The sequence below is a fragment of the Protopterus annectens genome, chromosome 11.part0 (genome assembly GCF_019279795.1).
Source record: "Protopterus annectens isolate FY-2018-M chromosome 11.part0, PAN1.0, whole genome shotgun sequence".
Classification (NCBI taxonomy): domain Eukaryota; kingdom Metazoa; phylum Chordata; order Ceratodontiformes; family Protopteridae; genus Protopterus; species Protopterus annectens.
The window spans coordinates 551,795,416-551,811,943 of NC_056745.1; the positions used below are offsets into that span (position 1 = coordinate 551,795,416).

General features: G+C 43.0%; 1 protein-coding gene across 1 annotated transcript in view; it reads right to left on the reverse strand.

Moving 5' to 3' along the window:
• HELB (DNA helicase B) overlaps positions 1 to 16,528 on the reverse strand; it is a 1,552,493-nt gene that overhangs the window by 1,315,136 nt on the left and 220,829 nt on the right. Inside the window, exon 3 of the mRNA XM_044088061.1 lies at positions 4,994 to 5,166. Coding sequence (XP_043943996.1) covers positions 4,994 to 5,166 — 173 coding nt within the window. The remainder of the gene's footprint in view (positions 1 to 4,993; positions 5,167 to 16,528) is intronic.

A 16,528-nucleotide genomic window follows, 5' to 3' on the forward strand; every position in this document is an offset into this window, starting at 1 on the left:
GGTGGCAACTCGACACCGTAAAACTCCACTACCAGCCATAAGCAGACAGGTGATCCGCTGTGGCAACCCCTAACCGGGAAAAAGCTGAAAGAAGAAGAAGAATTTATAAGAAGTTTCTGCTAACAGATGATACTGTAGTAATGAACATTTCTGGATTAAACTTGGGAAGGTTATGTATTATTGTACAAGTATACTGTTTAACTGAATGTGTGACATGTCTATAAATTGCGAAACAACCACAAAAAGAGTGTGACACTGTAACTGTGCTAGAGTATTTGTTAGGGTCTGATACTAGGAATCAGAGTATGATGTCTTGCTATAATGTGTGGGGCTATTAATTAGTTGTGTGAAACCATATAAGTTCACGCTAGATTGTAGGGGGAGTTCGAGGTTTTTGTCCAACCAATTGACATTCACATCACCTAGTAATATTGTTTTCTTGGGGAAATGTTATGGATATCCAATGTAGGGCATCTTCCAGTATAGCTGTATTGTCACTAGGAGGGATATAAAGGAGCAATAATAAGCTCTGCTGAACTGAATTTTGGTATTGGTTTTGTTGTACGGGGAAATGTGGTAGGTACTGGGAAATATTAAAGCACTACCACCACCTTTCCTCTTTATATGGTTATTCCGGATGATATTATAGCCAGGAAATATAAATTGAGTCGTTTATGCTGGGTTTAAGCCAAGTTTCAGTTACAGCGAGAACATTGGGCTTATGGCTGGATGACCCAGGCATGTAGTTCAGCAGTTTTATTTCTTACACTTCTAACATTTACTGCAGTAAATATTGGATTACCAGGATTGGGGACTGACTGTTGGGTTACAGAGAGAATTAAGTTTGTGTTCATTGTGATAGGTGGGGCCAGGATTAGAGTGCATATCTCCTCCTAGAAGGATTTTAGTATATTGGGGAATTATGCATACTTTTTTTTTTTTTGGAGAGGATTCTTGTACTTAATTTTGTTTTGGTTTGAGTTAAAGTGCAATTAATAAGCCTATATTTGGAATAAATATTAGGGGTAATATTAAACAAGTTTGGTGCAATGTGTGGTGAGTGTAAAGAGGAAGTACGGATAGGTGGTTGGGACAGAGTTCGAGAGAAGTTGTGAGATATTGAGTCATGGTAGGATGAAAGGTGGCACAGGAGGAGGAAAAGAGTAGAGGATAAGCTGAAGAGTAGCATAATTAAGCACAGGGATCTGCACTTGGCAGATATTGAGAAGTGGGGAACTAACAATAAAGAAGGAAACAAGAAGTTGCAGGACAGCAACAGATTCAGTGATGGCAGATTCTGAGAGCTGGAAGAGGATAGGTAAGGACAGAAGTATGACCTATAAAAGAAGAGAGGTAGGTTGTCCTGGTATTTTCTCTGGAATGTAAGGAATAGAGGAGTATGAAAGGTTAGAGTATAATGATGTAGTCAAAACAAGGAAAAATGAGGGTTGATTTGGGAAAATAAAAAGATACAATGTGGAACAGATTGGTACTATTGTGATTATAAACAGATATAGTACAGAGCAGCAAGGGAGGAAAAAGATAGTTGGGAATTGGGCAAAAAATTAAACAGAGATAGGAAGTAGGAAACAAGAAACAGAAACGTACATACAGAAGTAGTAAGGTCTGTTGGGGAGGGTTTTGGAGTAACAGTCACAACTGAAATGTGTGTGTAAGAAGTATAATATTAGAAAAACAGAGGGAGTGTATGGGAATTAGGGGTAGTGTAGTGGAGCCGAACATGCTTCCCACCCTCAGGTCAGTTTATAACCGACAGCAATTAAAGACGCAAGTAAAACAGGTTGTCTGTCATTTCCTGAGACTAAATGACTGGCATATGCAGTATAGTCTACTGGTCAAGCAAAAGGGAACAGTGGCCACCTTAGACTGCAAAGATTATTTCACAGAGAATTTCAATCACAGAACAGGAATGTATGTAACTGATTAAAGTTAATACACACCAAGGTTCTTCATGATAAATATGTTTACATTAAACAATGACAAAATTCTCTTTAAGCTTGTATGTGTGGGGCCTTGTGGCAGAGCTTATGCAATATCGAGTTCAGATGCAATGACTGCAGGCTCTGAAATGAAAGAAAAGACTCTAAGCTGTTAAATTATTTTAAGACAGTAGAGTTAGTATGTATTATACAAAAAAAGAAATAGAGGAAGGACCACAGTCAGAACAAGAGAATACAGGACATTATAAGGGTACAGTAAGGCAGTGTATGAATGAATGAAAGCATAGATTAGTTTCAACAGGAAGTATACTTACTGATAGAGAACCACAGTAATGCAGTGTAAATATACCTCTGTATCAAGTAAGGCATCAGAACATGGCACTATATTGATAAGCACAATATAACACCACCACTTAGAAAACATTCATGGGATTCACCAGTACATCAAAATACCAGAATACCAGCAACTCACATTACATGCATATGTGTTAAAGGGAAACTCGCTCAGCATACATAAAGCTTATCTGATCTGAATGAAAGTGTCACAAATATAACACACTACCAAAGTTTTTTCACTGCTTTATACAGTCTTCGAACAAATAGCAATGTAATAAGATACGACTCATGCCTGCTCTCTGAAGACAGATAGTGGTTGAGTGTCAGGGGTGATAACCCTGAGGGGATATTAAAGCAATAACCGACGACGTGGTGTGATATATTGAAGATTTACCCATGGTTGGTGTGGTTTAAATCACAAGGGCGAAGCCTGAGTGATTAGACAAAGCCAAACATGGGTAAATTACAATGACATTATTTAGGAAAAAAAAATACTTTTCTTAAATAATGTATTTGTATAATAGCGGATTACTGTTTTTCCGCCGGTTGTGATATACTGCTTCTTCCTCTTGATGTACTGCACACCCATACCTAGTACATCAATGGTTTGAAACGGAAGCAACGGACAAGAAAGTCTCCATTGCTCTGTTTTCTCAGTTTTTTTTTTTTTTTAATTGTAGGGAAAAAAAAAAAGGTTTTGAGGCACTTTATACCAACAGAAAAATGTCCAAACGACCGGACCTTTTTCCATTGGTATGATTTACAATGGGCACACTGGTTGGCCTGGGCCAATCAGCATGCACGTTTTCGAATAGTAATAGGGAGTCATTGTATAATTAGCAATACATTCTACCACAGTAATACACTCCCACCCTCACATCAATTTATAAGTGAGCAATTGAGTATAGCCAGAAAAAAGCAATTAACAAAGTTGTGAGTAAAACAGGTTATCTGTCATTTCCTGGGGCCAAATGATGGACATATGCAGTATAGTCTACTGGTCAAGCAAAAGGAAACAGTGGGCAACTTAGTAAGGGGTCCTTAGAGTGCAGAGACCATTTTACACAGACTTTCAATCACAGATCAGGCAAGTATGTAAGTGATTAAAGTTAATACGTAGCAAGGTTCCATATGATAAATATGCTTACATTAAACGATGACAAAATTCTCGTAAGCTTGAAGGTGTAGTGCCTTGTGGCAGAGTTCCTGCAATATCGAGGTCAGATGTAGTGACTGCAGGCTCTGCTCTATGAAGGAAGATAGTGATTGTCAGATGAGAAAACTCTGAGGGAATATTTAGTAATACATTCTACTACCTAGTTATCCTAAGCAAGTCATAGAAAATGGAGAATATGTTTTACATGGAAGGGAGGATCAATTTAAACCCTATACTTCAGAATTTTTTTTGTGGTGATAAAAGACCCCCTCAACACCAGTAACTGCAATAGAGTGATGGCTTTAAAATTAGTAAATTATGCTGATCCTGTCTGAAATTACAAAATTCTAAAAGGGATTCATGTAATTTCTAGACTATAGTCTGAACTTTTTAGGCTGGGCACAGGAGTCTAAAACATCGATACCTCTGCCAGAACTAGACAGGAAAGGACTATATGATTTTTAAGGATATTCCTTTAATGCCAAGGAGGCCTCTTCCTCTTTAGGCCAGGTCTAAATGAGGAAAGGTAGAAATGGAAGCAAGTGCACAATAAATGTGTCTACAGAAGTGTGGGAGGTTGTCAACCAGGTCCTGGGCAGGCTGGCCAAAAAAGCATGTGTTCAAAAAGATGATGGTTTGTACACAATCTACTTAATAGAAGGATGGACCTTTCCTTATGTTGTCTAAAAAATAGATCTTTACTTAAAAATAAATCTGCTGTACAATAACAGTCAAGACCTTAAACTGAATTGTCTAAGAAAAAAAAAAAGCAATCAAGTATCTTACATGCATGACCGATTAGAGAGAGAGATACTGTCAACAGCAAAAAATCACAAAAGCAAGAAAAGTGATCACCAATGTCTACGTTATATATTTCAGGTTATGATGGCTATATGCACTACATTATTTATTTATTTTGCAATCTGTTCCATGTGCTGTGTTGAAATACTTTGAATGACAGATGAAGTACACTATTCTTAATACCAAGACTACTAAAGAAAAACTGTTAAATGATCCAAGGTGACTCAGTTATAATACCTCTGCCTCACAACTTCAAGGATCAGAGTTCAATCCTGACCTCTGGGCAGTGGTTGTCTGGAGTCTGCATGCCTTCTTCTGTTTGCATGGGTTTTTCCTTAAGTAATCATGTTTTCTCCAAAAATCATGTTGGCTGATTGATCATTTATAATTTAGTGAAGCCAATCTAGCTAGTTATCTAAGTATGTGTGAGAGAGTATGTGTATATTTACCCTTGCAGCCAAGAAAATGACTGAAAAGTATCCAGTAAAGACCAGTTAAAATACTTTGATTAGCAAAAAAAGGACTTCAACCAGTACTATGGAGGTCTATAAAACACATGGCTAGACAAAAGGTCTGGGATAAAAACAGGTACACGACTCATCAGCTGTCTCTGAAAATATTTAGCATTCCAATATTTGTACCACCGTATAAAATATGGCCTGCTTGAGCAATGCTATTATTTTACTGTTGAATGTTAGCAAAATTAAATACTTCTTTAAAAAGCCTATGCAATACTTACAGTAGAAAATCCAAGTATCCACACATCAGAGTTTACAATATCCTCCAACTTCCTGATGTCATTTTCATCATACCCTCCACCCAGTAAGCGTTTAAAATGAGCCGGCAGAAGACGCGGTACATACTCCATGACTGAAGGAAACTTCATACCCATCTTAACAGATCTGCCTGCAACTATATGAAACAAAGAAATATGGCATATATCTGCAAGTGTAAAATAAGAGGAACAATTCATCTGCACATCCCAAATGGTTTTAAATGCAACTTCATATACAAAGCATCCAACATTTGATCTACAAAATGCGATACTATTTTATATCCCCATCAAAGAAAGGTAGCAGCACATAACCTTACATCATCTCTTTTTTTTTTTTTTTGCTCCAATCACAAGTTGTCCAAAAGCCTCCTGATCACTTTACTAAATGCTGCAGCTATTCAAACCACAGTGACAGCTGGATAGCTTATTTGTTCTTCCAATGAGGCATACTGCAGGTGTTTTAGTCTCATTTACCTCAGGGATTTAAGTGTTTCACATTGCACGAATGGCCAAGTCCCCCAAGACAGCATGCACTGGGTATATGTGATGGGTGTGCCTCCCTCTTTAGCAAGTAGGCAAACAATATTGTCATCTCTGCCCCCCCCCCCCAAAGAAAGAGGTGAGCAGGCTCTGCGACATTAGTTCTTCTCTCACTGACCAGCTCCTGCAGGTCTGAGATGCTCCAACTCACATTGTCTGGGTCACAGTCAGAATCCATATACTTCACAGCTGGCTATAACCATTGTAGACTAATTTAAAGCTGTGCTAGGTCAGTTCTACAGCATCACAAATTCAGGCTGTATGAAGCAAAATGCCCCTCTAGAGGGGACTGCAAGGTCATGTCATACAAAATGTGTTTTATTTCTTAAAATAGTTCTTTCTATAACAATAAAGTGTATAAATTTGTTAGTTACTTTGTCTTCACTGTTCATGGCAGCCCTATGTGATAACCCTACAAGTTTTACATAATTGGTGAAAATATACTGTCCAGATTCAGAAAACTTATCTGTATAATGCTAAGCAAATTTGTGCATCAAGTAGGCATAAGCCGGGTGTGTGCAATTCAGAAAACCCATCTCCACAATGAGGCTAGGCTAAATGTGGTTGGAAGTTTTGTATGCTAATGACTGTATAAGTGGAGCATATGATAATGAGACAAAACAAGATGGCGGAGCGATTCAGAAATCTCTAAATGTTGTGCAGCAATAATGTGCTCGCCTTGGATTTGAACTCGGCCATTCACCTATACTTAAATGCAGAATATCACGCAGATATGCTTGGAGTTGCCACAACCATAAATTTGTATCTGCAGCAAGCTCTCATCCTTGCTGTTTTGGGCAAAAAAATATGTATACAAGGTATATATGTGTGTGTGGCTTTATATTATATAATTTTACTACTTTCACATTTTCTTGACCAAAAATTGGTCCTATTTCCAGTTATGTATAATAAACAGGATGAACACTGATGATCTAGTGTTCCAACATTAAACGGATAACATAGAAGAATTTGTTGCTAGTGGATACAACCGAAAATAATTATTAGAAATGGTAAAAAGAATAAAATTGTCTAGAGGTGAGGAAATAGGACCAATTTTTGGTCAAGAAAATGTGAAAGTAGTAAACTCTACGAAAGGAAAATGCATCAGGTATTTAACTACTTACAATATGAGAACAGATGATGTGCAGAAAATTATTCAAAAGAATTGGATGATCCTTCTAGCTATACCCGAATTTCATAACATAATAGAAGATCCATTTTTTCATATAGGAATTTGAAAAATCTTAAAAGAAAGTTATGTTATAAAGATTTTAAGGATTTAACATCTGTTAGGGTAGGACTTTTGGATGTATGGCTTGTAGTTGCTGTGCTGATATGGAGAAAGTAAGTAGCAAAACTTTTATTCATCCAATATCTAGTCGGTTATATACATTTTTTGTATAGCAACTTGTAATAATGAAAATGTGGTCTACTTCGCTACCTGCAAAAAATGTAGGTCATTTTATGTAGGAAAAACGACAAGAAAATTAAAAAATCAAATTATACAGCACAAATTTGAGATTCGAAGGAAAAATGATAAAAATGTATTAAGTAAGCATATTTTAGATAATGGTGCGGACCACACTTAGTTTTAGAGTAATTGATACTGTCCATAAAGACATGAGGTTTGGTGATCTGAATAATCATTTGGAAAATAAGAAGTACGAGTGGATATAGTAAGGCTTAATGCTGATAATAAGCCAGGTATAAATAATAAAGTTAGCATTAAACCAGTTCTTATAAAGATACAACAAAGAATTTTATGAGTTTTATGTTTTTACTAGAATGATTGTATGCTTAATTAATAGTGCAATATGATTGGATGGCTGTAGTCATGTTGTACTTGTCTTGCTCTTTTTAAATGGAAGAAAATTGTTTAATGATGTTTAAGCACTGAGGAAGGTTGATAAACCAAAAGCTTTGCTTTTCGCTATTAAAAGTATTGTTTTTCTGATGGTGGATTTCTGTGGTTTATATCAGTATATTTAATGCCATTCTGTTGTAGCTCAGAGCAGATCTGAGAATTGCCATTTAGATTCTTGACATAGCTATAGAATGCCTTGTGGTTGTCTTTGGAATCTTTGGCAACTTTATTTTCGTAACTAGCTTTGTAGGATTTTATGAGGGATCTCAGCTTCTTACGGAGGCTAAGGGAGTTTTTTGCATCCCGGGATTTTTCTCTTTTCTGCAACAGTTTGTTCCTTCTGTTGTATAGTTTGTTTATGACAGGGGACCACCAGACTGGCTTCCTTTTTTTGGAGGAGAGCATCTTGGTTCTATTTGAGATGGCACGATTCATGTACGAGTGGGTGTGCTTGTACAGTGCTTTAGTGTAGATTCGGCAGTCGAACTTTCAGTTCCCATCTGCATGGGTTTCATGATGTTTGTCACTTCTGACTTAAGTAGCATGAAGTTGGCCCTGAAAAAGTTTTTTACAGATGTTTCCTTACTGGGGGGTGGGATGTGAATGTCAAAGCTTATGGTCAGACCTGACCAACGAGGGGGTGACCACTGGTGTGGAGCATCAATTTCCCATGTTGGTAATGACCAGGTCCACGACACTGGAGCCCCTGGTGGGACTATGGGTTAGTTGATCCAGGGCGTTGGAATTTATTAATTCCAAGAACCATTGGGCAAAGGTGTTGGTACACGAGTGGTTTTCCTAGTTAATGGCAGGGTAGTTGAAATCACCCAGTATTAGGGTGTTTGGTTGTATCTTAATATTTTCCAGTAAGTTTAGAAAGGTGTAGTGAGAATCTTGGGGCATGGTGGGGGATCTGTAGCAAGCTACAATTTGGACTGCAGTCTTACCTAGTGTTAGTTACACCTGGAGAATTTCAGATGCATTGTGTTGAGCAACTAGCCTGGAGGTGTGAATATCCATGGTAAATATGGACACTCCTCCACCTTTACTGTTTCGGTCCTGGTTTGCTGGCCAAAAAGTGTGGTAAGAGTTGTAGCCTGGTATTGCAGGGGTGCTCTGTGGAGCCTTGAACCAGGTCTCAGTTGCTGCACAGATATTGATGTTCTCCATTTTTAGGAGTGTCTTGAGAGAGTCCATTTTGTGGTTTAGACTTCTACCTTTGAGTAGCATTACCTTCAGATTTTGCATACTTGTACCTGTTACAGTGGTGGTTTCGCCCTTTGAGCCTTGTCTAAAAAAGGCACTATAGGGGTGGCAAGAGCCTTAGCCAGTAACCTGAATCCCAGGGGCGACAGGTGCAGACCATGTCTGGCAAAGCATCGTGGTTTGTCAATCATGCAGTCCCAGGCAGACAGATACTGGATCTCCTTTGAATGACACCAGAAGCTTAGCCAATTGTTGAAGTCAATCATTTTGTCCTTATACTGTGGTATCATTCTGGGCGAAGGCAGGATGCTACTCAGGGCTAGGGTCATACTGCCAGGGTCACATGATCCGAGAGCTCTTCCATGTCTTTTTTCAAGTAGTCCAGGGAGGTACATTTCAAGTCATTCACTCCAACATGGACAATGACAGAGTCGTATTTGAACTTGTTGTGGAGTGACTTGAGTGCATGCATTATGTGGCGGATCCTGACACCCGACAGTCAGCTGACTGTAATTTTCTCCTTGTTCAGTCTGGTGAGGACATCAGTGTGCCTGACTATCGAATCACTTATGATAAAGTGTTGGGTATGTTGTCTTGCCTTAGGAGCTGTTGCGTGGCACACTGGTGTTGTGAGCTATGTAATACTTCGGTTGTGATTGATGTTCATTTGTGTTCCAGCTTTGGAGGTCCTTGTTGCTTGGGCAGGTTAATGTTAAGCGCCTCCGCATATGTGTGTTTAGTGCTGCTATGTGTGGGTGTTGGTGGTGAGGGTTTTGAAGGGCTAGGTGTTGCTTGAGGTGTACTGAGAGTGTTAACTTTCTCCTCTCGATTGTCTAGCACAATCTTGGCTGGAGAGAGCTTTGCTTCCAGTTTGGCTATGTAAGTGCATCTCTCGCAGGTTGTAGTGTTGGGTGGTAGGAGGAGAGGGTTGTCTGTGCACGAGGCAATTGCTGCATTGCCCCAGTATGCCCAGATTCACCAGGTGGACAACAGAAATCACCGGAAGCGGACCCTTGGACATGCCTGGTTACGTGTTTTTTTTTTCCCTTACTTGGCAAGGTACTTTGCAATTATAAGCTGTTTAGTGCCTACAATTAATTTCTCCTTATTAACAAGGAGAGTTGAGTGCTTTTATCAGTTTAAGGCTTCTTAGTGCTTTCCAGCAGGTTTTAGAGCAAGTGCTCATCACAGGGACTCCAACCAGAAAGAGTCAGGAATCAATGCACTCTGCTCCTACTCTCACCAGAATCAGAATACAAGCACAGATTCCAAGCTGTTACCTATAAAGCAGTTACTAAGCTTTCTGGTGATCAGCAGTCTCCAGGAAATAATGTAATTGCACCCCTTCTCTCACCAGGAGAAAACAGAAGCACTAATCCCAAGATGAGTACTGAGAGGCAGAAAGTGGGTTCTCAAATAACTGGTAGTCTTGCAATAGATGCCTAAAGGTAAGATGAAAAAAAATATAGTTTATCCTAAACACTGCAGTGTGCACTAGATGAATTAGATGTAAAAGTAGGTAACTTAAGTTTTACCTGTCTAAAAAGTTAAGTTTTACTGGAGAGTCGCTATTTTTAAAACAGCAAGATAGACTGAAAGGGGTGGTCACATTTTGTATTCTGGTACTATAGAATACAGTAGGATGGCCAATAAATTTAAATAGTTGAAGGGGAGTGATTTCACAAAATGATAATTTTGTGCTTACTCTCACAAGCCAGTAAAAGCAGAGATGAAATGAGATATATGGTCAAATTAACATAAGAGGCAGGCAACTAGAAAGACAGTGGTGTTTAAGAACACAACAGTAACTGGGTGTGAAAAATTATTTCTTACTTCTTATTTCTGCCTGACTCACAAGAGACAGAGCTGTGGTCCCTTTTCAAGTTTTAATATACACTTAAAAGCAGAATACAAGTAAAACACAAGGTAAAGAAAATAAATCACAGTATTCAAAATAGAAAAAGGCAAAGTAATACAAAATAAAATAAGCAAAAAGCAAATAAGAAGTTATGTACTCACCATAATGTTCCATCTGTGTAGGTGGCTTCATTTGTCTGCAACCTGTGGGTCTTGGATCCGATATCGGATCCGAGCCGGCAACTTATTATACAGCTATGGATCCGAGCTCCTAGCTCCTCCCCTCACCCATAATCCCCTGCCAACCCCAAATGACCTCAGATCAAATTTGCCCTCTTACATATACCTGGAAAGGTATCCCAACAAGAAAAGGCAGGATAATACAACAAAACTAACTCTTCTAAAGGCCAGGGGGAAGGAGGGGAGGATGGGTGCAGACAAATGAAGCCACCTACTCAGATGGAACGTTATGGTGAGTACATAACTTCTTAATCTGGAGTAGGGACTTCATTTGCCAGCAACCTGTGGGACAGAGTCCCCAGCTACCTGAATCTTGGGCGGCCATCATGGAAGGATGTTCCGGAGCACTGCGGAGCCAAAGGATGCTCTCCCTCTGGAAATGACGTCCAGTTTGTAGTGGTTGATAAAGGTATGAGATGAGGCCCAAGTGGCTGCCGAGCAAATATCATCCAAGGGAACTCTGGATCTAAAGGCAGTAGAAGTAGATATGGAGCGAGTGGAATGTGCAAGGACTCCCTGAGGTGCGGGCCTCCCAGAAGCTTCATAAGCTAGAAGAATACATTGGGAAATCCAGCGTGATAAGGTGACATTCGAAACAGCTTTACCCAAACTGAATTTGGCAAAGGAAATGAACAGCTGATCAGATTGTCTGTGACCAGCAGTCCTATGAATATAGAAACGCAGCTGCCTGTGCACATCTAAAGAATGCAGCTTGTACTCTCCTTTACTTTGATAATTAGGAAAGAAAACTGGTAGGTTGATGGACTGATTGATATTGGTTTCTGAGGCCACCTTGGGTAGGAAGGAGGGATTGGTCCTGAGGTACACTCTATCCTGATGAAAAACCAAGTAAGGGGGTTTTACAGAAAGAGTTTGAAGTTCCGAAACTCTTTTTGCTGAAGTGATGGCTACCAGGAATGCTGTTTTCCAAGACAGATATTTAAGTTCGGCCGAGGCAGCTGGTTCAAAGGGAGAAGCAGTCAAGGCTTGAAGAACTAGTGATAGATCCCAAGGGGGTACGGCTTCTTTGATAGGGGGCCTGAGCAGAAAAGTACCCTTGAGGAAGGTTTTAAAGAAGTTATAACGTTTCATCTGTGTAGATACTTCATTTGTCTGCAACCTGTGGGGTGTCAGATCCGACCTCGGATCCGATCCGGCAGCTTTCCAAGCTCCAAGATCCAAGTTCCTATCTCCTCTCCCCTACCCATAATCCCCTACTACTAACCACATTACCTCAGATCGTTTTTTTTGCCTCACCAACTTGAGACAGAAACCAACTCTGAGTGATCAGAAAATTCCCGACAGGTTCAGGGGATGGCAGGGGGGGGTCGGTTGCAGACAAATGAAGTATCTACTCAGATGGAACGTTATGGTGAGTACATAACTTCTTTATCTGAAGTAGTTACTTAATTTGATCTGCAACCTGTGGGACAGAGTCCCCAGCTAACCTACAAGAACCTGGGTGGTCCTTACGGAAGGATATTCCGAAGCACCGCAGAGCCAAAAGAAGCCCTACTCCTGGAAATCATATCCAGCTTGTAATGAGAAATGAACGTATGAGATGAGGACCAGGTAGCTGCTGAACATATATCATCTACTGGAACCCTAGACCAAAAGGCTGTTGAGGTAGCTACAGATCTTGTGGAATGAGCACGGATGCCAACCGGAGCTGGCTTGCCAGACGAAGTGTATCCTAGCATAATGCACTGACAGATCCAATTTGCTACAGTCACTTTAGCGATTGCCTTGCCCATGGCTGACTTTGCATAAGAAACAAACAACTGGTCCGACTTGCGAAACTCTCTAGTCCTGTGCAAGTAAAAACGCAGTTGTCTGTGTACATCCAATTTGTGCAACGTGTATTCACCTTTGTTGTGAAAATTTGGGAAAGGTACAGGAAGATTTATTGACTGATTAATATTTGATTCTGTAGCCACCTTAGGCAAGAAAGACGGATTAGTCCTGAGGGACACTCTATCCTTGTGAAAGATAAGGTATGGAGGTTTGATGCACAGAGCTTGCAATTCAGAAACCCTCTTGGCTGAAGTAATAGCCACCAAGAAAGCCGTTTTCCAAGATAAGACCTTCAACTGAACCGAGGCCACAGGCTCGAAAGGTGATCTCGTCAAGGCTTGCAAGACCAGAGTAAGATCCCACGGGGGAACCACAGTCTTTACAGGTGGTTTCAAAAGAAAAACGCCTCTTAAGAAGGTTTTGCACAACTTTGTAGATGCTAAGGAGCTTATGCCCTCCCCCACATGAAAATGGGAGATGGCCGCCAGCTGCACCTTAACCGTGGAGGCACTTGCTCCCTGCCTAAAAAGCAGGGAAAGGAAGTCCAGAATAGTCGGAATAGGGACAGTAAATGGGTCCAAGTCTTTGTCTTTGGCCCAGATGGAGAAACGTTTCCATTTACTGTTGTAAAGTTTTCTGGTAGACGGTTTATGAGCCGCCACCAGAATGGCCTTAACGGGGGATGAGATACCGGGAGTCCTAGCCATTAATGGAACTGGATCAACCAAGCAGCAAGTTTGAGATTGACCAGGTTCGGGGTAGGGCATCCCACTGGATGAGAGATTAGGTCTGGACTGGGATCCAGAATCCATGGAGGAGCCATACTGTGAGACCGCAGAAAGGGGAACCAGATCTGTCGAGGCCAGAATGGGGCTATGAGGATAACTCTGCTCCCCAACCGACAGGCTTTCTGGATGAATTTCATCACGAGTGGGAGGGGGGGGTAAGCATAAAGGAGTCCGGGGGGCCAAGCATGGACTAGAGCATCTCTGGGGGTCTCCCTCTGGGGGGAACTATCACGAAGTACTCACTGCATTTTGTGTTTAAAGGAGAAGCGAAAAGATCGCAGCAAGGCTGACCCCATTTGTGGAAGATCTGCTTCGCAACAGACGGATTCAGAGACCACTCATATGGAGTGAGGAGCACCCGACTTAGCTTGTCCGCTAATATGTTGGACCGTCCCGGAATGTGCATTGCTATCAGAAAGCGGTTGGTGGAAATCGCCCATTCCCACACTCTCATGGCTTCTCGACACAGGGGATAAGATCTGGTCCCTCCTTGTTTGTTTATATACTAGACTACTGACATGTTGTCTGTCTGGATTGCAATAGTCCCCAGGAGAAGAAGGTCGTGGAGAGCTTGCAACGCCAAAAGCACCGCCCTCATCTCTAGGACATCGATATGCAATGCGGTCTCTAGGGAAGTCCACGTGCCTTGAACGATACTGCCTGAACAATGCCCCCCCCACCCGAGGCGAGAAGTGTCCGTGGTCAACGTGGCTTCGACCGGGGGGATCACAAAGGGCCTCCCTTCTCCGAGTTCCTGCACATGTAACCACCACAGAAGGGAGTCCCTGCACACCCTGCTCAGGGGTATTGGTGTGCTTAACGGGTGGATCAACAGGGACCATTGGACTTGAAGGGTCCATTATAATATGCGCATTCGCAGGCGAGCATGAAGAGAGAGACCGATCGCTGCTGACATAGACCCCAGTGCCCTCAGGACTAACTCCGCCGGAGGAGCAGGGCTCCGAAGAAGGGCTAACACCCGATACGACAAGCTGTTCAGCCTGACTGACGTTAGAACAACTCGGGAGATTCGTGTATCCAACCTGGTCCCTATGAATTCTAGGGCTTGAGTGGGGCACAGGCAGGATTTCTGCTCGTTCACTGAGATGCCTAGGTTGTGGGCCAGAGAAAAAGCATAATCTCTCGCCACACAGAGCTGATGCCTGTTGGTCGCGGTGAGGAGCCAGTTGTCTAGGTAGGGGAAGACCTGAATGCCCTGAAGTCTCAGGTGGGCTGCAACCACTGCCATGACCTTGGTGAACACTCTGGGGGCTGAGGTGAGGCCGAATGGAAGAACCCTGAATTGATAATGACTGGCTCCGAGCCGGAAGCAGAGAAACCTCCTGGATCGTCTGTCCATCAAGATGTGGTAATACGCATCCTTGAGGTCTAACGAGCACATCCAGTCGTTCTCCCGCAGAAGGAGGAGAAGTGATTGGAGAGTGACCATCCGGAACTTTTCCTTGGGTATGAACAGGTTCAGAGCGGAAAGATCTAAGATGGGTCTGAGGTCCCCCGTTTTCTTTAGCACCAAAAAGAACCTGGAGTAATAACCCAATCTGGACTGATCTGGGGGGACGGGCTGGATGGCTCTTTTTCTTAGCAGCTTTGAAATCTCCAAAGCCGCTGCCGCCCTCTGATCGGGTGGGACATCGGGGAGACGTCTGGGTTTGGGAGGAAGGTTTATGAATGGAATGGAGTATCCTCTGGATATGATCCAGAGCACCCATCGGTCTGTTGTAAGGGACTCCCAGTTTGACAGGTGCTCCGACAACTGCCCCCCGACTGCCTCCAGAGAGGGACAGTTGGGCAAGCCCTCAGAGCTGTTGCATGGGTCTGTCCGAGAAAGGTTCTCTAGACCCGAATTTACGCAGCCCCCCTCTGCCACTGGGCCGGCGTTCTCCTTTGCCTCTAGAGGACGAGTGGTCCACAGCAGGATGGGATTGCTGAGACTTACACAACCACAGCTTCTTTTGTCCCGTCTGATTCCTGGAGAAGGATCTTTGGGGATTAGAGAAGCGGACTCCGATGGCAGACAGCGTCTTCCCATCCTTTTCACTTTGGACCAGCGTGTCGTGAACAGTTTTGCCAAACAAGGCAGAACCGTCAAAAGGGGCGTTCGCGAAGGACGCCTTGAAGGGATCCGTGAAGTCACAAAGACGGAGCCAGGAGAGATGTCGCAAGACGACCCCGGCTCCGCTAGCTCTAGCGGCTCCCTCCGTTGCGTGGGAGAGAAGCCGCATAGATGTATTGGAGATGGATTTTTAAAGTGGCCATTAGAGTCTCAAAAACCTTCTTGTCTGCGACTGACATGGACTCTGGGGGGCTGCAGCGTCTTCCTTAATCAAGTCTCGCAGTAGCCTAATGGTATGTGCCATATAGTTCAGCGCCCTTATGGAAAAGGTCACTGAAGCAAACATCCGCTTCCCAATCTGGTCAAGCGCTCGAGATTCCTTATCTGGCGGGTGAACCGAAGAACTCTCCTGCGCAAGTTCTTTCTTGGTGGCCGCCTCCACCAACATGGCATCAACGGGGGTTCCTTTGGCCCAAGACTGTCTATCTGTGGGGGGACTGAGGACTTTATCGGGGCACCTAGGGATTGGCTCCACAGTGTCGGGCTCCTTCCACGCCCTGGTGGTAATGAAGTCCACCAGGGGGTCGGCCGGAGGGGACACCCAGGAGGTAAATGGGCCTGCCTCAAAGGCCTCCAGGAACACGGACTCATCAAGGGAGGGCTTTTGGGCTGACCACCCCCCTCTGATACACAACATTTCCATGATGTCTCCAAAGGAGACATCTTCAGGGGGTGACCTTGGGGAACCCTCCGTATCATCTAAGTCTGTGTCTGTGGTAACGGACTCGGGGGAGTCCAGGTGCCTCCTTTTGCACCGATGTTTCCGAGGGACCTCCTCGGTGGGGCTGTCCGAAGAGGGCTCATCCACAGGTTGTTGTTCCTCCGCGGGGAACTAGCTGGAGGGCTTGGGCAGGCTGTCCCGATGGACGGATGATGGAAGACAGACCCTCATACAGTGGGGGTATTGGTGGATCCGAAGCCCGGGTCGGGGATCTGGAGGACCTCGACAGTACCCTCTCCACTACCTCAAAAGCTGAAGGAGAGCCACTCTCGCCAGCCTCTGAGAGCAATCTCCTCGGATCCGAGGAAGGGATCGGGGTCGGAGCCGATGCAGTCGGCACCGAGGCAGAGGTGTG